This window comes from Hibiscus syriacus, unplaced genomic scaffold (assembly GCF_006381635.1).
Source record: "Hibiscus syriacus cultivar Baekdansim isolate YM2019G1 unplaced genomic scaffold, ASM638163v2 tig00014213_pilon, whole genome shotgun sequence".
NCBI classification, from domain to species: domain Eukaryota; kingdom Viridiplantae; phylum Streptophyta; class Magnoliopsida; order Malvales; family Malvaceae; genus Hibiscus; species Hibiscus syriacus.
The window spans coordinates 805,821-828,830 of NW_024062320.1; the positions used below are offsets into that span (position 1 = coordinate 805,821).

Sequence of the window (23,010 nt, forward strand, 5' to 3'; positions counted from 1 at the left end):
TGAAATTGTCATCCTCTTAATTCAATATTTTACTTATTTTTAAAAATATTTTATATTTTACCAATAGGATTCATCCAAGTTGTAAATAGTTGAATATCGCTTAAACAGTTTCGAGTTTAAATTATTGTTTATGTAGATATAGTCACTCATTTTTATCCGAGGTTTTATATACATATAACGTATATAATATATAGTTTTAAAAAAATATTTTTTAAATATATAATATATAGTTTTAAAAATATTTTTAGAAAATATATATAATATATAATTTTGAAAACAATTTTCAAATATATATATAATATATAGTTTTGAAAATATTTTTCGAGAATATATATAATATATAGTTTTGAAAATATTTTTGAAAATATATATAATATATAGTTTTGAAAACATTTTTCGAATATATATATAATATATTGTTTTGAAAAGCATATATAATATTAGTTTTTTTAAAAAAATATTTTTGAGAACACATTTTATATTATAGTTTTTCATTTACATTATTATTTATTTCTTTTTTATTTATTTATTTTGTTTACATTATAAGGGGCCTGATTCAACCCTAACTCGATTAGGGTTTTTCAGTCTAATAATGGCGTCGTATATGCGGCGCGTGAAAGCCACCCGTGAAGCGTGGAGATCGGAGGACAACAATCGGACGAGAATGGGATTGAACCATCCCTAAAATCCTAACCAAACGACATGTACGAGAAAATCAAAACGAGTAACCCACGAATTTCGTCCCGTTCGGGACTCAAAACGATCAAAATCGGGGCAATAAAAAGCCTCCGGCGAGGCCAAGCAACACACACAATGAGCAATCGAAAGGCATCCAAACAACCAAAATCACAAGCAAAATACGAAGCAAAGTATAGCAAGCAAAAAAACCCAAACATCCAAAGTTACACAAACAAAACAACAAAGCATCCATTGCAAAATCAAGAAACAAGGAGAGAAGATTTGGAGGCGCGAAGGAAAGCACCACTGCAAGAAACGAGAACCCCGGAATACGGAAGGTCAATAGGTAAAAATCGAACATTTCACCTTAGATTTATGTCATTTATGGGATTTGGGGAACGAGAACGCCGAAATACTGAAGGTCAATGGGTAAAAATCGAACCTTTCACCTTAAATTTATGTTGTTTAGGGGATTTAGGGTTCTATTTCAACGTTGAGTAGTGTGGAGAACATTTTAGGGTAATTTGGGTTTTTTGGCCACCGATGGTGGTGGCCGGAGCGGCAACGGAGCTACATCGGTGAGGGGTCGACTGTTCGATTAATTAGGGAAAGGGGGAGAGAATGTAAAAAATGGGAGAGCTCGATTGGAAGTGAGGAAGTGAGAAATGAGAGAATGATATTTTTGTGTGTTTTGAGGTATTTTATAGGGGGCCATTGTGAAATTATAAAATAGTTAAATTATTTTCGCAGTCCCTATACTTTTGATGTATAATTCATTTTGGTTACCTATCTAAATTTTGCCTCTGAATTTTCAATTAATTCGATTTAATCACTATTTATAATTTATGTTTTGTTTACAATTTAACCCCTGTAACTTTTATTTTTTTCGTTGCAGCACATCTTTACTATTAATTTGGTCCCCCAACTTTAATTTGTTTCAATTTAATCTTTTACTTTTTTTCTCTCTTTAATTTTTTAAAACTTTTTTAAAACCTTTTGACCTTTTTAATTTTGTGAATAATTTATACATTTTATTTCACAGTCTAATACTTTTTTTATTTTTTAAGGGTAATTCTAATCGATCAAAGGAAAGTAGATCGAATCGAATTTTTGAATTCTAATTTAACTTTTAATTTTCAAAATTAAGAGAACCAAGAAATTAAATTAGTACCGAAAGGGCAGTACAAGGGTGCTAATCTTTCCTTGATTGTAACTGACTCCCGAACCCGACATATTTATGATAAAACGCAGATCATGTAAGATGGTCAATTGAGGTGTTTGATCAACCTAATTATTTTGAAAAAAAATATAAATGATCAGTGGCGAATCTTGCATGTTTAATTTAAGTCAAAGCCCAATTTTGGGCTCACCTGAAGGACGGTTACGATAACTTGGCGACTCTGCTGGGGACAGGTAAGTTAGTCAGGCTAAAATTAATTTTCAGTTGTCTTCTTAAGCGAAAATCATAAGTATAAATTCTAATTTATTTATATGATCCTTATTATTTATCTTTGATTTTTTTAAATAAATAGTTGTACTGATGTTTTTCTCAATGATTTCAGCTTTTTAAAATTTGTCTCAAGCTCTAAACCCGAGCTCCAAACTCTCTTATAAGTGAAGGTGAAAACGACACCTTTGTGAGAATTTATTCTCCGTATAGGCCTAGCAAGTAACCTTCAGGATTCATATACCTTATGTGTTCGTGTGAATTTATTCTCTGTATAGACATAAGAGAATGTGTCCTCTCGAGTTTAACTTGGTCCACATAAGCTTGTAATGGGTTTAGAACTGAGGGTCTGACAAGCCCAAGAGGGCACCAACAAGGAGAACTCGGGTACCCTTTTTAGAACCTAAACCGGGATATTACATGGAATTAAAAACCCACCCCGAAACTCCATTTCAAAACCTAAGATGCTTGAGTTATTTCTTGTTTTATTTACTGTTCAAAGCATGCGAACTAGAAAATATGTGGTTAGGACTTGCTCAAAATTAAGCCAACATGCGAGATATAAATAATGTATGGGTAAGAATTAAAGCATGTGTGTTAGATATCCTGTGTGATTTTTTTTACTTTTCAGTATTATTTTGATTATTATCTTATTGACTTGTTTCCCTTTCATTTTTTGTTTTCTCTTATTTTATCATTTGCATCATAAAAAAAGGTGTTGATCCGCAAAGAGTGTTTGTTAAACACAAATAATTTGTATTAATGGACAAAGGGGTTCTAATGCAAAAGATGAAAAATACAGAGGTCTGACTATGATCAGAGAAGACTCAGAAGGAAAAGGGAGATAGTCTGCAAGAAAACTATGTTTCAGATATGGTTGGTTATGCTTCTGTTAGCCTTAAGCATAATGATATTCAAGAACTACGGAGCATTTGGGACAGTTGGAAAAGCGACAAGAAACGGAGATTCTGCCAGCGATATGCTGATATCACACTTATACTCTATGTCAAGATAGATGAGCCCCTAATTCGAGCCTTAGTACAATTCTGGAACCTAGGGTATAGTTGTTTCACATTTAATCAAGAAGACACGATACCCACAATCGAATAATATACTGCTTTGTTGCATTGTGAAAGAATCAAATGGACCGGGTCTACACCAAGTTCATCAAAAGTCAGCCTTTCAAGAATGTGTTGGCAAAGGTTACAGGGGTAGATGAAAAATGGGTAATCGACCGGACTCAGCACAAAGGTAAAGGAGAAGGAATTGCTTGGACCCACATTAAGCAATTAATGAAGAATCATCCTGATGAATGGAATGTGATTGATCTATTCACCTTGGGTATCTACGACTTAGTTATTTTCCCAAAAACTTTGGGATACATCGAGGTGGCTGTGGTGGAACTGTTTGAACAACTTTCGAAGCGAGTGAACCCGGTATTGGTAATATTAGCTGAAACTTTCTATTCACTCAACCATTGCAGAAAGACTGGCGGAGGAAGATTTATAGGATGCACACATCTTCTTCAGGTCTGGATCCGTCGTCATTTTTAAAAGACTGATGGGATCTCTTACTAACGATTCAGTACCATATACTCTCATTTGGGGGATTTTCTTACACTAAAATGGCAAGAATGCATCCTAAAAGAGAAATGGCTGAAAGTTTTCACGCATCTTCAGGATAAGAACATTACCTGGAGAAACCCTTGGTTAACTCATAGTGACATCCTTATCGGTGTGGAGACTCAGAAACCATAACGTTACTTGGATTATAGGGAGGAGTAGGATATTCTCCACTTCTGGCACTTTGGCAGTATGGGGCAATCCAGTTTGTCCCAACTACACATGGAATAGGTGGGTCAGAATTTGCATAACATGAGGATAACTACAAGAAGAGGGTCAAAAATGTAGTTGAATCATGGAAGAAGATGTTGGATGTCATGGCTGTTAAAGACATGCTTACTTTTGACTATTTGGAATGTGAAGGGTAAGAAAGAATGACATCGTTCTTGTGCTAGAGCATGAAGATACTCAGACAATGGAAGAACATCTTAAATCAGTTCCCTCCGAACTAGAGATAGCAAAGAAAGAATTCAAAGCTGAAAATGAGGAACTGAAATGAAGGCTAAGCGAACACGAGGCTAAAAGATTTCAGTGGAAGTTAGATGCTGATACTCAGAAGGATCAAGCATACATATTAGAAAAAGAACAAAAGAAAGTCTATTTTGAACTAGAAGATTTTAGAAAGGGTTATCAGGAGCAAGTCTAGAACAATTCTAACCTGAACTAGATGAAAAAAAGACATTGAAATAACAGCTAAAGACCTCCCAAAGATGTTTGTTAGAGAACCAACACCAGAATAAATGTCTAAAGATCAAGGTAGCTGATCTGGATAAGTCTCTTCAAAGACAACAAGAACATGATGAAAAAAACTATAGCTGAGTTAGAGACCATTGTGGACGGGTTAAAAAAAGAAAATAAGCTTCAGATAGTTCCCTTTGATGGAGGATTTTAATGGCATTTTTGTTGGGCTCAACAAAGGTTGAAAGCTAGAGATGCGGTCATTCGAGATTTCTTGGAACAAGTACAAAAAATAGCTCGTCATTTGCATGGTTTAGTGAGAGAAGTTGGAGTGGTCCGACAAGGTATTCAACTGGTGACAAATGAAGGAAGAAGACTTATCAACCTGTTAGAAGTTGTTTGGGGTCTAGAGGACTTAGTCAAAATGTACATTTAAGATGTTTTCGTCTTTTAAGAAATAAAATATTTTTCTAAATAAGGATTAATTATAGTACATACGTGTTTTTGGATCAATGCCTCAAACATTTCATGCATCATGTATTTCTACATATTTTACATATTTTATTTTTTTTCCATCATTTCTTTACATTCACATTAACTAACAGAAAATGTCTCATAAAAAAAGGGAACAAACACTGGACATACCACCCCAAGCATTGGCCACACCTCATCCTCATAACACCAGTTCAAAGAAGAAGAAAATGGAAGCAAAGATAGCTCAACTCGAAAAGAACATGCTAAGGTTACAAAGGGAGCTAGAGGAGAAAATAAGTCATAATAATCAAACCATTTTGGAGTCGATTACCAAAAGCCAAGAGTCTTTGGTTGATCAAATTGTTGCAAAGTTATCTGGCTTGAATCAAGCATGTGCACCTGGGGTAGGGACATCTGAAGGGGTAATTATGGTACCTACCTCGCAAGTGGTTATTTCACCTGGAATCTTACCAGTACTTCAAAGGGAGTCATCTTCCATAAAAGCAAAAGATCCGTCTGCTGTAAAAGTACAAACTTCTGTCTCCAACCCTGAGAATAATCCAGATGATTACCATATATCAGGTTTTGATGAAGAATATAAGGAAAAAATAGAAGAGAAACTCAAGCAGTTGGAGGACCAAATGAAGATGGTTAAAGAAGACCATGATTACTATAGAGTCGATGCCTTTGAGCTAAGTTTAGTCCCAGATTTGATTCTTCCTCTGAAATTCAAGGTCCCTGAGTTTGAGAAGTTCGATGGGAACAGTCGTCCGTCAACCCACATTACCATGTTTTATTGAAAGACGACATGATACGTAGGAAACGACTAACTTACTTTCAGGAGAGTCTGTCTGATTTAGCCATCTTGTGGTATAACCAGTTGAACCGGACTCATATCAAGACTTGGAAAGATTTATCCGAATAATTCCTGGAACAATACAAATATTTAAATGACATGAGACCAGATCGAGTTATGCTGTAAAGTATTGAGAAGAAACATAATGAAAGTTTCAGACAATATGCACAAAAATGGAGGGATTTATTTGTGCAAGTTCATCCACCTTTGGATACGAAAGAAACCAGGAAACTCTTTGTGCAAACACTGAAGGCTCCTTACTTCGGGCACATGGTTGCAATCAAATCTGGAAATTTTTCTTACTTGGTTATGGCTGGGGAGATTATAGAAATAGCTATAAAGCAAGCTAAGATCAATGGAGGGGATGCCAGTAAGAAACCTCCTATTAAGAAGAGGGCTTGGGAGATCAACAACAACAAAGATGTTACAATCTCCAAACCAAAATTAACTGCAGTTGTACGATCAGGTACTTCTAGACAAAATTCAAGGGAACTCAAGAAAGAAAGATAAAGGGAACATTTTGATCTTATTCCAATGACTTACAAAGAACTTTACCAATAACTCTTTGACACTCATATAGTGTCACTATATCCAGTGGAACCTATAAAACCCTCATACTCTAGGTGGTATGATAATAACGCACATTACGAATATCATGGTTGTGTTTCAGGGCACACTATTGAAAACTACCTCGCATTCAAGATGATCATGCAGAGAATGCGCAACAAGAATTGAATCCACTTCAACAACTCAGGGGCACCGAATGTTGCACAAAACCCTTTGCCTAACCACCAAGAAAGCGAGGTTAATGCAATTGTTGAGGAATGGAACATGAGATTCAAAATAAGTGTTGCTGAAATAACATCTCCCCTAGCCTGGGTATGGAGACATATGGTGAAAGCCACGTCGTGACACACCAAAATGTGAAGATGGTAGCAGCTGCTGCTACCACAATAAAGAGGAACATGACGTGTAAGATTGCTAGGAGTTTAAAGCTCTGGTCCAACTTATGATGGATAGGAAAGAGCTGGAATTCTACGAGGAAGTCCAAGACACTCCAGAATTTGATGTTTGTGCCACTGGAGATTCATCTGATAGAGGATACGATATGAGTTGTCCGTTATTAATCAACTCTAAGGTGCAGCAGATAGAAAAGGCACCAGCAAAGGTGGTGATCACAACACCAAGACCTTTTCCCTATAAAGATGATCGACAAGTGCCATGGAAATATGTTTTCCAATTAAGCACTGTGAAAGAAGGTGCTCAGGAAGTGGGGTACGCTGTTGGAAGAGGGAAATGGTATTCCTAAGAAATTCATCTATCCCAGAGATCATTTGAGCCATTTAAGGGGGACAAGCCAATGATAAATAAGCATATTAAATAAGAGTAAACAGTGGAATTCCTGAAATTCCTGAAACATAGAGAGTACAGTGTTATGGAGCAACTACACAATTTTCCAGCACGTATTTTGATGATGACGCTGCTACTGAATTCAAAGGCACATAGGGATGCATTGCTGAAGGTCTCGAATCAGACCTTCGTACCACGTGACATACTAATTAACAAGCTGGATAGACTAGTCAACAACATTCAGTCTGACAATCTTATCTCATTTTCCAATGACGAGATTCCATCCAGAGGAAGAGGCTGGGTTAAGGCATTACACATTACAACTCACTGCAAGAGGAAAGCCTTGCCAAGTGTGTTAATCAACAATGGGTCTACTCTAAATATGATGCCACTAGTCACTCTAAAAAGGTTACCAATGGATACCTCCCATATGCAGATATGCCAGAATGTGGTCCTAGCATTTGACAGGCAAAGAGTGAGGTAATCAGAAAGATTGAAGTACCCTTAACCATTGGACCCACCACTTATAAAATAGAGCTCTTGGTGATGGACATTATATCTCCCTATAACTACCTTTTAGGAATGCTTTGGATTCATCAAGATGGAGCAGTACCATCCACGCTGCATTAATAAGTCAAGTTTGTCATTGACAGAGCTATTATAATTATTAATGCTGAAGAAGAAATAGTAGAGAGTGTGACCACTAATGCCCTATACATATAGGTGAATGAGGAAGTTGTAGAGTGTTCATTCCACTCTCTAGAATTCGTGAATGCCACATTTGTGGCTGAAGGAGCAAAGATTTCCAATCCCAGGCTCTCTAAATGCACCAAAATGGAAATCAAACTGACTTTGGGAAGAGGTGCCAAGGTAAGAAGAGGATTTGGAAGTCTTTTGTAATGGAGGATTGACCCCATTTTTCCTATAACGAAGTTAGACCAATTCAGGTTGGGTTTTCAACCCAATCACCAGCAAAAGAGGAAGGAAATTCAGAAGTGCCTAAAAAGAAGGTTGATAAGATTGGCCGGGAATGAATTTTAGTGGGAGCCAATGGTTTTCCCACTTCTTGATGACATGTTTAGATCTAGTGGCTATGTGTTCGAGAACACCTTACCAAATTTTGAGTTTGCTTTGAAAGATTTAAGTATTAATGCCATGATTACAGAAAATGTTGAAATGCAAATAAATCTGGAATCCGCCCATTGCCACCTGGGTCAGTGCTTAGTAACTGGATGGCTGAAGAGCTACCTGTGGTTTTCAAATTTCTTTCAGATTAATGCTCAAACTCTCTCTATTCACCTTTACCCGGGGTAATATGTGATCTTTTGTAAGGGTGAATAAATGGTTTTTATTATCATTCAATAAAAGATGCAGTTTTTTTACCAGCAAACGTTTCTTCCTACTTCATTTCAATTCCTTTTTAATTTATTTTTTTCATTCTGTACTTCATTTCATTTCCTTTTGAATTTACATTTCTTCCATTCTGGGATATTTACCTCTCGCATATACACATTTCTTTCCGCCTTCCCCTTTATGGTCCCAAGATATTAATGATATAGGCATTGATGATCCTGACCCGGAGGTGGATTTTGAACAGCTCAGTTGTCTTGGGAAAATTGATGAATGTGATAATGAAGAAGAGTGCAATTTACATTCTGAATTATTAAGGATGGTAGAAAGAGAGGATAAATAAATATTTCCAAATGAATAGGAAATTGAAGTTTTGAATTTGGGCACATAAGAGGAAAAAAATGAGATTAAAATTGGCATAACTCTTTCAGCTGAAGCAAGACAAAACTTGATAGATTTACTTCAAGAATACAAAGATGTGTTTGCATGGTCGTATAAAGACATGCATGGGCTAAATACGGATATGGTAGTCCACAAACTACATATCAAGCCAGAATGCAAACCTGTATAACAAAAGCTAAGGAGAATGAGACCTAAAGTGCTCCTTAAAATAAAAGAAGAAGCCAAAAAGTATTTCAATGCCGACTTTCTTCAGGTGGCCAAATATCCAGGGTGAGTGGTTAATATTGTGCCAGCTCCAATGAATGATGGAAAAGTGTGCATGTGTGTCGACTATCGAGACCTTAACAAAGAAAGTCCTAAAGATAACTTCCCCTTGCCGCACATATACACTTTAGTGGATAATACAACATGAAATGCTTTCTTCTCATTCATGGATGGATTCTCAAAATATAACAAGATTAAAATGCATCCTAATGACATGAAAAAAACCACATTTATCACAATATGGGAACATTCTGCTACAAGGTGATGCCCTTCAGATTATAGAATGTTGGGGCAATATAACAAAGAGCCATTGTGACCTTATTTCATGACATGATGCATAAGGAGATTGAAGTTTATGTTGATGACATGATTGTGAAAGCACAAACTAAAGATGAGCATGTCCAGAATTTGAGAAAACTTTTCCAGATATTGAGAAAGTTTCAGTTGAGGTTGAATCCTAACAAGTGTACCTTTGGGGTAATATTTGGAAAGTTGTTATGCTTCGTGGTTAGCAGGAAAGACATCAAGATTGATCCAAATAAATTCAAGCAATCCATAATTTACCTCCCCCTCACAAAAAGAAGTTCAAGGTTTTCTGGGCAGATTAAATTATATATCGCAGTTCATATCTCAGCTGACTGACAAGTGTGACTCAATTTTTTCGCCTTCTTCGGAAAAGTAACCCTGGAACATGGGATGAGGACTACCAGACTGCATTCGAGAAAATAAAAGAGTATCTATCTCGCACTCATGTCTTAATGTTTCCCATCCCTGGTAAACATTTATTTATTTATTTGTTCATATTTAAGAATTCAATAGGATGTGTACTGGGCCAACATGATGAGTCCGGGAGGAAAGAGAGAGAGCCATTTACTATCTAAGAAGAAATTCATGGATTGTGAAGTTAGATACTCACCCATTGAAAAAGTTTGATGCGCTTTAGTATGGGCTACACGAAGACTCAGACAATACATATTGTACCATGCCACCTGGTTGATTTCCAGGTTAGATCCATTAAAATACATGATGGGTGTGCCTGCTCTCTTTGGAAGGTTAGCCTGATGGTAGATCATATTATCTGAATTTGTCATCGAATATGTGAGCTAAAAAGCTATAAAGGGTTGTGTCATATATGATTTCTTGGCAAGCAGAACTGCTGAAAATTATGAGCCACTGGACTCTGCAGATTGACATGCAGCCATATGAATACCCGACTCGTTACTACCAAATTGAAGAGGTAAAAGATACCAAACCTTGCTACATGATGAAATTTGCAGAACTCATACGAATGATCATATGATGTCAAGACAAATTATGAGATGCGAGTACTTTTGGTCCACATTAGAATGTGACTTCATCAATTACGCTAGAAGATGTCATAAGTGCCAAATATATGGGGGTAACATAAATGTTCTGCCTCAACCTCTTCACGTGATGACGACACTATGGCCCTTTTCTATGTGGGGCATAGATGTCATCGGTCAAATCTATCTGAAAGCTTCAAATAGTCATCGATTCATTCTTGTATCAATTGATTATTTTACTAAGTGGGTAGAGGCTGCGTCATATGCCAGTGTCACTCAGTTCACTATTTGCAAGTTCTTGAAAAAAAGAGATCATATGTCGATATGGTTTACCCAAAAGAATAATTACCGATAATGCAACGAACCTGAACAATAAGATGATGGGCGCTACTTGTGAATAGTTTAACATAAAGCATCACAACTCTACTACTTATAGACCGAAGATGAGTAGAGCAGTAGAAGCGACAAAAAAAATACGAAGAAAATAGTGGAGAAAACAACTGAGACATACAAGGATTAGCACAATAAACTACATTTTCTTTGTTTTGCTTACCGAACTTCGGTATGAACTTCGAATGGGGCAACCCCATTTTTATTAGCATATGGGACGGAAGCAGTATTGCCCATTGAGGTGGAGTTTTCATCACTTCGGGTTTTGTCAGAAGTTAAGCTAGATGATGCAGAATGGGTGCAATCTCGATATGATCAATTGAACTTAATAGAAGAAAAGAAGTTGAAAGTCATTCATAATGGTCAGCTCTACCAAAAACGAATGATCCGAGCACATTATAGGAAAGTGCGCCCAAGATTATTCCAAGAAGGGGATCTTGTGCTGAAAAAGGTCTGGCCAATCCAAGAGGACTATAGAGGAAAATGGATGTCAAATTGGGAAGGACCTTATGTCGTAAAGAAGACTTTCTCCGGAGGAGCATTGATCCTAACTGAAATAGACGGGCCGAAACTACCTAATCTTGTTAATTATGATACAGTCAAGAAATATTTTTCTTAGGGTGAAAACCTGAAAGGACGCCCTGAGTTGAAAGGAAAAAAACTTTTAGAGTGAAAACTCGGAAGGGCGCTCTAAATATATATATATATATATATATATATATATATATATATATATATATATATATATATATATATATATATATAAAGAAAGGGTAGGTCTAAGATGAAAACCCGCGAAGAGATTCTTGAAACCAAGGATGGATCCAAGTTGAAAACCCAAAAAGGTGGCTTAGATAAGTATCCAAGATTCACGCAAGGGAAAGGTCCCGGATCAACGCAGTAAAATACCAAGACATCTGAATCTTCCGTAAACTTAATAATTCAGAGGAAACTGGCACTCTCCCGAATATTGTCACATCCTCGAAATTCTCTTGGCAAAAACTACACTCAAAATTCATATAGCGGTGTATTAGTTCAAATGTGTCCGCATCATCAAGATCTAGGGCATTTATTTGCATTTCTTTTATGTATTGACTTCTCAGAATGTTTGACATGTACTTTTTTTCCTTTTCGCTTCATAAATAAATCAATTCCTTTAAGCATCTTTAATTGAACTTGAATAAAAATGATTTATTCACTTTTGAAAAGACAATTGCATATTATTGTAAAAAGATTTGTTTTGAAAGGTACAGATGTTCGAAAGCCTTTCAAGGCTTATGCACCATACTCGAGGTAATGGGTTCTAATTCATTGAAAGGCATTGCTTAAATCAAGACTATAAATAACCTTCTATACATCAAATTTAAGCATGTTGAAGAATCCAAGATCAAGAATCAGAAATTTAAGATTCCAGAATCAAGAGTCATCAAAACTGACAACCAAAGATTGAGATTTCTCTAAATCCTAAAGTAACATATTCCGTATATGCATTTTAGGCACACATAAGAGCATTACATCCATAGCATTGCATATATACATAGTTTTACAGATTTTTGTCAGAGTCAATTTCAACTTCACAATGAAAGATATTGAACTCGAAACGATACAAATTACACAAGATTGGATTTTAACTTTACAACGAAGGATATCCAACTCAAAGCCAATTTAAACTCAACTTCATGATGAAATAGTCACCCACGATTTCAACTTCACGATAAGAGATATCGTGCCTAATAAATCAGTTTAACTACACGACAACGAAGTCATCTGCAACAACATGAAACTATCTCCCAACCTAATTTACAGTATAACTCAAGGCGAAAAGGGTTATCTATCAACAGAAACTTTTGAGTTTGATTTCATTCAGCTCGAAGGCGTATCAACCACATAGTAGCAGCAAGGAACTACTTTCTGGTCGAATTTTCAAACAAGGCTTTTAAACCAAGAATAAGGCCAATGCTAACTACAATTTGGCAACAATAAGCCACCTTCCGATTCAAATTTCGAATTATGCTTTCAAATTCAAAATGAAGGATACCATGTTCAAAGACATCTCAAGATTAACTCAACTTTATCTGCAGTACAACTCAACAACATGGAGTCGTCTTTTTTTTTTGAATCTCAACTCCATGGCGAAAGGTAGTTGATAAATATTCAACAGCAACATTAAGTTGGATTTCAAACTAAGAAGTCAACAACTCTCATAGGAGCATGCTTGTTTCCAAGCCCATATGCACCGAACGAAAATTTGTATCTTTTTGTCTCTGCCCTATTTTCGTTGCTTGATAATGGGCAAAGAGGGACATCTATAGTCACTTATTTTCGTCTGGGGTTTTATATACATATAACGCATATAATATATAATTTTGAAAACATTTTTTGAATATATATATAATGTATAGTTTTGAAAACATTTTTTGAAAATATATATAGTATATAGTTTTGAAAACATTTTTCGAAAATATATATAATATATAGTTTTGAAAACATTTTTCGAGAATATATAAAATATATAGATTTAAAAACATTTTTGAAATATATATAATATATAGTTTTGAAAACTTTTTTTGAAAATATATATAATATATAGTTTTGAAAACACTTTTCAAAAATATATATAATATATACTTTTGAAAAGCGTATATAATATTAGTTTTTTTAAAAAAATATTTTTGAGAACACATTTTATATTATATTTTTTATTTACATTATATTTATTATTTATTTATTTATTTATTTATTTTGTTTACTTTTATTTTTATTTCATGCCCGAAAAAAGGTCCAAAACCGAGTCCAGCAGAGCCCAATTGGGTAAAGGCCTTGACCTAGCCCCAACCCGATTAGGGGTTTTCAATCTAGCAATGGCGTCGTATATGTGGCACGTGGAAGCCACGCGCGATGCGTGGAGATCAGAGGCCAACAACCGGCCAAGATCGGGACTGAATCATCCCTAAAATCCCGGCCAAACGACATGCATGAGAAAATTAGAACGAGTAACCCACGAATCCCGTCCCGTTCAGGACTCAACACACACAGTGAGCAATCGAAAGGAAGTTAAACAACCAAAATCACAAGCAAAATACGAAGCAAAATATAGCAAACAAAAAAACTGAAATCATCCAAAGTTAAACAAAAAAAAAAAAAACAAAGCATCCATCGCAAAATCAAGATACAAGGAGAGGAGATTCAGCGGCGCAAAGGATAGCACCACCGCGAGAAACGAGAACGCCGGAATACTGAAGGCCAATAGGTAAAAATCGAACTTTCACCTTAGATCCATGATATTTAGGGGATTTGGGGTTCGATTTCAACGTTGGGTGGTGTGGAGAACATTTTAGGGTAATTTGGGTTTTTCGGCCTCCGATGGTGGTGGTCGAAGTGGCGGTAAAGCTACGTCGGTGAGGGGTCGACTGTTTGATTGATTGGGGAAAGGGGGAGAGAATGTAGAGAATGGGAGAGCCTAGTTGGAAGTGAGGAAGTGAGAAATGAGAGAATGATATTTTTTTGTGTTTTCGGGATTATTTATAGGGGTTATTGTCTAATTATGAAATATTTAAATTATTTTCGTGGTGCTTATACTTTTGATGTGTAATTCATTTTGGTCATCTATCTCAATTTTGCCTCTGAATTTTCAATTAATTCGATTTAATCACTATTTATAATTTTTTTTTTCAATTTAACCTCTCTAACTCTTATTTTATTTCTTTACAACACATCTTTAGTATTAATTTGGTCCCTCAACTTTAATTTATTTCAATTTAATCCTTTAAATTTTTTATCTCTCTTTATTTTTTTAAAACATTTTTAAACTTTTTTGACCTTTTTAATTTTGTGAATTATTTATACATTTTATTTCACAGTCTAATAATTTTTTATTTTTTAGGGGTAATTCTAATAGATCAAAGGTAAGTAGTTCGAATTGAATTTTTAAATTTCAATTTAACTTTTAATTTTTGTAATTAAGACTACCTAGAAACTAAATTAGTACCGAAAGGGCAATACAAGGGTGCTAATCCTTCCTTGAATGTAACCGACTCCCGAACCTGACATATTTCTGATAAAACACAGATAAGGTAAGATGGTCAATTGAGGTGTTCAATCAACCTAATTATTTTGAAAAAATATATAAATGATCGGTGGCGACTTTTGCATATTTAATTTAAGTCGAAGCCCAATTCCATGTCCACCCGAAGGACGGTTACGACAGTAGAAAATTCCCATTAAGAGATTTACCAACCAAAGTTAAGTGTGCGATACGAGTCAATCCTAATTAGTGAAGGCAAAGCTCAGAAAATCTGAAGGGTAACAAAAAATTATATTTTTCTTTTTTAAAAAGAAAAAAAAAGGAAATTATTTAAAATTGAATTTAAAATTTAACGTGAACTGAAATTAAAATAATATCTTTTAAGATACATTACAAGCTTAATTACTTTTTTATTTGATAAAATTTTAGATAATTTGTTGAGAAAAAATTGGTTATATAGAGTTTTTTTTTCAAGTAGGATGTTTGTCATAGTATCTATTGGAAGTCGTTTGGTACACACGGAGACTTTTGAAAGTCGTCTGGATTGTCAGGTGTCTTCTTCATGCTCCATGCATACACGATATAGAGATAGCTGATGGCACTCAAAAAATCATCAAGAGTCTAAACGTCTTTTAAAAGTCATCGTGTGATTCGGGGAATTTTCACCTGGTATTGTAACAAATACTCTGAAAAAGTAATTTTTTTTACACCCTTTATAATAAAAAAAAATTAACACTTTTTAAGAGGATTTTTTTATTTTTAAACATATAAGATTTTGTCTTATAATAATTGACTCAAGATTCTCTTTCTCTTGAACATCTAAAGTTATCGTTCGACCGGCTCGCGCGATTGAAAGTCCAATTAGATAAAATGGGAGGTTATTTCCTACGCAGAACACCATCTCCTAATCTTCCATTTAAGCTTTTAATTTCTGCTTTCAGTCTGTTGTTCCAAACGCATCAAAATAGAAAGGTCGCTCCAAAAGAAAGGCCTAAAAGCGACGATTCCTATTTCTTCCCTGTTTTGTAAGTGCATCTATCTGAGATGGCAGGGTTTCGGATTCGTCGTCGATTTTCAGTGAGTCGCTTTAACATCGAGGTCAGTTTTCTTTCTCTTTCACTTTAGTTTCAATCGTTTCCATTTTCTGTTTGACAAAGTTGTAAATTTGAGCAAAGTTTTTTCCTTTTCCATTATTTTGATATGTATACCAGGGGTGATTAATGAGTTGTTATGCTCATGAGCTGTTTGAATTCGATTCGGATAAAACTCGGTCAAAATTCGATTGGTTTGGCTTGACTCGAAATTTTAACGAATTAAGTCGAACAAAATTTAACTCGATTCGATAAGTTCACGAACAGTTCGTTAACTTTTTTTATATAATTTTTTTAATAGTTTGGTGATTGTAAACAAAAATGAATGGAGTGAAGAGAGGTTGATTTCTTTATTTTTAATATTGGTTATGTATTGTTGATCTTCTTTTTTTTCTGAAGAGTGTTTTTAATACGTTAATTTGATGTATTTGTGGATTGTTATATTAATTTTATTATGTTAATTGGTGTATTTGTGAATTATTATTTTAGAGTTTAAATTTTGAAATTATTTTATACACTTTGTGATAATTTTTGTAGTTAAATCTGATAATTTATGTTTATATTATAGTCTATATTAGTAGATTTTAGTTGTAGTGAAAAAAATAAGTTAAATTTTTAGCGAGTTTGACGAGTTTAACGAGTAATGAGTCGAGCAACGAGTTAAGTTTAGAAACAATTTTTTTTAATGAACATGGGTCGAGTAAAATTTTAACGGTTTTAACGTGCAACGAGTCAAGTTGAATAATAAAATATTTTAACTAGCATGAATCGAATATTATCCAACTTAAGATTGACTCGCTCGATAAGCACCATACAGGAATCGGCTTTGGTTCAAGAAAGACATCGAAGGTTTTTGTTTTAATATACAAATTTGCAGGTAAAAAACCAGTGAGTTTTATTCTTGAAAACATGCTTGTGGGTTGTGGAAACAGGGTCGGGGCCTGAGAGCTGGATTGACAAGGAAGCCAAGGGTTAAAACGCGTGTGATGCAGTCACCCAAAGCTTCGCTAGTTGCAGAGATCAAGGCGCTGAATTGGATGCTTAGTGAAGCCAACAAACTCGCTGAGAAATGGATTGACGATCATCTTGTTGAGATTGAAAATGACCCTTCGATGAGGGACGCTTTTGAAATGATCGATCCTCAGAATCACAATATGAGGAACACTTTATTGGGTAGTGAGCTTGACCTTTTACAGGACGGCGGCGCCGCCCTGACCGCCGTGAGTTGTGTAAACGCTGGGTTTACACTAGAAGATGATGCTGCTGAAGAAGATGGTCTAATGATCGTTAAATGTCCCAAAAATAATGCCACGATCCAGACACTCGAGAGAACAGAATCCATCCGCCCCACTCGCTACTCACACTTCCATGCTTGTCATGTGGCTTAAAATATTATGTCCGTAAAATTAAGTGTGTTGTGTTATATAACTTAAGTTTTATAATGATGGATGTAAGATTAAGTACCTCATCAAAGCACTTGGTTATTAAATATTGTAATATGCATTACCCTTTTTATATTGTGTGTTTAGTTCTTCAAATTTGTAATATGCTTTGTTTTTCTTACCTTGTGTGTTATGATTAAAAGCATAAATGCTATTTGAGAATACATATAATCTTATCTTAATCTCTCTCTCTTCCGAATTCCAATTCCATAGCATATACCAACCAAAACCATGAATTAATGGTATCAAATTGAAAAAAAAAAATCAAAGATGAATAAAATTGGATTTATGTCTAAATCTTAAATTCACCAAAAAAAGCTTGAAAATCAAATTCAAAACTTACCTAGGTGTTCTTGGTAGCTCATGGCAGCAAAGAACGATGAAGAATCTTAATTTTTCTTTCTTTCATTTTAATCCTTTTTTTCATTTTGGTCAGTAACTTTTATTTTTGAGGTATTACGCAAATGGTGTAAAAAAGGACAGACACCAAGGAGAGGTAAAAACCGAAAGTCTTTTTATAGATCTGGGTGGTGGGTTCCATTTTTTAGGCGAGTGGTCATTGGATATAGGGTCGATGAGTTTAGAGGAAGTGAAAGGAAAACTTCAGAGGTCTCCGACCACCGAAGAACAGTCGTCAGAGTTTGATCTGAAAAAGTGTCTTCGATTTCTCAGTAGGATTAGAGAGAGGGGACGTTGTCTCTCTCTACTGTCTAGGATTTGAGAGAGTGAGTGTAAAATGAAGCACGTTGTGTTTTTGGGCTTAAATAGGGAGCTTAGTGGGTCGGTTCAAACCGAATAGAGGATTCGTGTATTTTAGCCTTTCTTGGGTAAATTATTGTCACCATCCTCCTTAGTTTCTAGAGAAATTCAATTTAGTGATAACCTTTTATATCTTGAAATTTTACCCTCTAATTTTATATTAGTTTAATTTAGTCATGACTTGACGTTAGTTAGTTTATATCTTTATAATTTTGCCTTTACTTCAAGATTGTTTGTATTATAGTCCCTACTGTAAGATCTAATTAATTGGTTTCTTTAATTTAGTTCTTTCTTTATATATATATATATACTATAGTATTATTTTTGCTATAAATTTATTAACATATTTTCCTATTTAAATATCAATATTTTGATTTTTTAATAATTATTAGTTAATTTATTAAAATCAAGTCAACGTATTTTTGAGGAAAATCTTTGAAATCGCCTCTTAAATTGTGTTAGTATAATCTCAGTAATTGTTCGAATGAATAAATATCTTCTTCAAATATTTAATTCGAGTATTTGTGCATGCTGGAAATCTTCACTGGGAGACTGACCCACCAAAGCCAAATGTGTGACTCGGGTCAATCCGGATTAATTAGGATAAACCTTGAAAGGCAACAAAAAAAATCAAGATAATGTCATTTTGTAAAGGGAATTTATAAAATTGCCTCCTAAATCACGGGAGTATGATCTCAAAGATTATTAGAACGAATGAGTATATTTTTTAATAATTCCCATTTATATATATATATATATATCGATTACATTTATTTATTTTACCAAATATTAGATTTTTGCCAAAATACAGATGATAAATTTGTTTTAATTCATAAATTAATGAGACAATATCCTAAATAATTGGATGACGGTCTTCCTTAAATTTTCGGGATAAAGGGATATCCTTCTTTAAAATTGATTAGAGTGAACCAAATCTTTTTTCAGAGTCAAATTATTTTTTTAATGTTCACTTAATTAAAGGATCATCTTTTAAATTTACATTTAAATTTGCAAATTCAAAAGCTTAGACAACATTAGACATCGATATAAGACGTTGTGGAGGTGTTCATCATTCCCCATGCAATCAACTCCCGAACTTGATTTTAACAAATCTTGGTTAAACATAGATCGCAATCAACTCCCGTTCGTAACATTTGTGAAGACAATTGACCCAAAAATCTCTGAGTTATGAGTAAATACCTGAAGAATAATTTATCGAGGGTGATCTTTTGTTAGAATTGTTCGAAAAGACTGAAATATATGATAAGTTTGAATTAAATAATACTATCGGACGGAATGAAATATTGAAATATCATGGATCTGTAAAATGACCAAGATACCCTTGGAATGCAAATGACCCAAGAATATCACTAAGCCGATGAATTATTGAATACCCTGGAAGGGCAATGAATTGACCAATCAACAAGTATCAATTCTAGGAGTTGTTTAGCTCGAGTTGTTCGATAATTCGATCGATCGACATAGATGGTAATTATCCTGAATCTTCGTTCTCATTTATCAGCTCAAATTGTAACACCCATAACATGTATAATTATACCTATACAGATTATAGATGTTATCCGAATTTCTAAAACCATTTTACGATTCAAAAACGATTTAAAATTTATTTTCTTAAAATAGTAAATGATATTATTAAAATATCATATCATATAAAATTTCGTTTCGTTATAACAATTTAATTCAAAATATTTTTATTTATGAATAGTAAATAGTACCCGAATAGTGAACAGTGGGGGAAACGATTCCCTGTAGTAGGGGAATCGGTACCCCTTTAACAATCTATAAATTTTGTTTAAAAACGTGGTTACTGTTCATGCTACAATAACCGCTACAGTAATTTCCGAAAATTACATATTAACTTATAAAATCTTAATATTTCCTCACTATAAAAATTCTATTTTTGTTTCCAACTATATTCAACAAAATAAATTGAATATTATTAATTACATGCCACTATCTATTTCAAAATTTCACAATAGGATGTCTTACTAATATTGAAATATACTCACCGATGCTCGATGTCACTTTGAACTCTTTATTCCATTACAGGCTTTTTACCTACGCATGAAAATCATCACAGGCTAAGTATAAACTTAGTGAGGCAATTAAAAATTTAACGTGCAATACAATTCATGCATGATTTTCAATATCAAAAATCAATTTCCATAAAATTTTACTAACATATCCAATATTTTACCATGATCAAAAATAATAAAATCTCTTACCATTTATCCCATAAGCTCGTAAGCTTATTTTACCAAATACTTACCATTTAAATTCCATAAGCTCGTAGCTTATTTTTCCTATATACTTGCCATTATTCCGTAAGCTCATAAGCTTATTTGCATGGTTACCATTTATTAACAATAAAACATAATCCATAGCTAATAGCCCATATTAATCCTTGAGGACCTAGGTATTCGAGTAATTTGCACCGTAGTGCTACACATAAGGTCGTGCCCACCATATACACCGAAGTGTATTACACATAAGGTCGTGCCCACCATATACACTGAAGTGTATTACACATAAGGTCGTGCCCACCATATACACCAAAGTGTATTATAAACCTGCAGCTGCTATACTATGGCATGCCAACTATACCCTGTCCCTCAATGACTTACTTGGGCATATAGTCTATTTTATTCGATCCATCCATGTCAAAGTATATTATCAAATTTAACATTGGGCAGTTAATACCCGAAAACATTAATGGTAAAAATCATATTTTTTTCATGATCAATGCATTTTAATTTCATACTCTGACATATCAATGTCAATTTATAAATGATAAAAATCATGCCGATATAAACAAGGTCGACTTATCGCAAGTCTTCCTTATGATGTATAAAACATCCATGTATAATTGCATGCATGTTGCACTCACCTTGACACTTTATATCTTTCAAATTATTTGTGCCTCACTATTGTCCCATAGTATACCATTTTCTATTTGATTGCTTCGATCACAAATCAAACACGATCTGTATAAATCACAAATTCATAATAATCCATATGTTATTATTTTACTAACATAAATACATTCCACCATATCTCCATACTATATTTGAAATTCATCATCTAACAAAATATTCAACTCTTAATAATTCCTTATAACATTGGAACCACTTTTCCAATTTACTCAAAATGGTCTTAACCATTTTACCACTTAAATTCTTAATACCAATAATTCCAACATTGAAATTATTTCCATTCAAATGCTTTTACAAAAGCATAAATACATTTAAGTACCCCAACTATGAATTGTTGTACTTAAATCACCAATCATTTCAATCTTCCCAAAAATCAATTTCGCATCTACACTCATTTCAATTCTCAAACAACAATTTCCAGCATAGTACATCAATTATACAACTCTTACACAACAACCCATTAATATTCCAGAATTCAGACAACTCGTACTACCCTTAAAGAATCATTATTCTGTATTGATATAAACACTGTAATTCAATTTAGTTTCTTCCTTAAAAACTAGACTCGAATACGAATCTATCTATACAAAAATCCTTCTAATTCATTCTGTACAATTTATGGTGAATTTCAAAGTTCACCAACAGAATCTGTTTTGTACAGAATTCTGCTGTCCGACTTTTCTGACCTTTTCTCAGTTAAAAATTCATATATATTTGTACAACTTGAAATTGAACCTCGTTTGTTTTAAACAAAACTATATCATATATGAACACAATATATAAAATTAACCTCCAAATTATTTTTATATATTTTGGTGAATTTTCAAACCTATCAAAATCCAAACTGTTTTCTTTAACTTCATCCTTAGGTTCTTCATCAATTCTTACAACCTCAAAATCATCATAATCATCATCAATTTCAACAACCATAGTATAAACCCAAATTTCCAGATTTGGGGATATTTGAAATCAAGCTATATTATCATGCAATATTGGTACCAAATGATAGCGTTTTACGCAAATAACCATTTTCTATTTTCATCATACTCATAATCCTAAAGAAATTGCTTGAAAATGAGTTGAAGATCTATTACCTTTGAAGAAACCCACGCAGCTTTTGGAGGAGAAGATGAACACATTTGTTTGAAATGTCATCTTAATTTACATTTCATTCCACTTTAAATGAATATTTATTCATTTAATTGTGATCATAAGACCAAAACACCCTTAATGAATCTCTTTTCACCATCAAACCAAGCCATCTGATTATTAACCTATTACAAAGTCAAATATAAATTATTTGACTTTTATATCCGAATTTCCCCTGAATTTTCAAATCTTGCGGTTTAGTCACTAAATTCCACTGTTTCGGTTAAATCTGAAAAATTGCACATTTCCAAACCAAATTTCTCTGATCTAAATATTACAATATTTCCAACCATTTTATAACATCCTTCAAATTTTTGTAAAATTCCAATTCGATCAAATTTACCGATTCCTTACCGGCTTTAACTCTTTCTTTACTAATTCCAAATCCAACAATATGATTTCATAAAACTCCAATCTCAAGAGTAAACCATATATATATGGAATAATTTTTTTAGGAAATTATCACTTAATTCCCTAAATGTTTTTCTCAATCTTTTACTTTGACCATCAAACTTTCAAAATTTACATTTGGTCATTCTAAATTTTCGGGGTATTACACAAATCACTCTGGTCATATCTGAAAACACAAGTAACTCAGATGCAAAGGATTTCTGAATACTCTTCTGATTACTTGTGCCTCCGAAAATGTCACAATATTATATGATCCTGATAAATCACATTCTGAATAAGTGATGATTTCATCAGCCAATGAACTCTTCCGGTAGTGATTTAACTTCCAGCATTCTATTGGTGTATTAAGATACGTGTTTTCTGCC

The 23,010-nt window shown here is 33.9% G+C and overlaps 1 protein-coding gene across 1 annotated transcript; it reads left to right on the forward strand.

Moving 5' to 3' along the window:
* Positions 1-15,683: 15,683 nt before the first annotated feature.
* On the forward strand, positions 15,684-17,491 carry LOC120206942. Its single transcript, XM_039206499.1, has 2 exons — positions 15,684-15,937; positions 16,863-17,491. Exons 1-2 carry the CDS (start codon positions 15,884-15,886, stop codon positions 17,316-17,318), a joined length of 510 nt encoding a protein of 169 aa, XP_039062430.1. The 5' UTR covers positions 15,684-15,883; the 3' UTR covers positions 17,319-17,491.
* Positions 17,492-23,010: the final 5,519 nt, after the last annotated feature.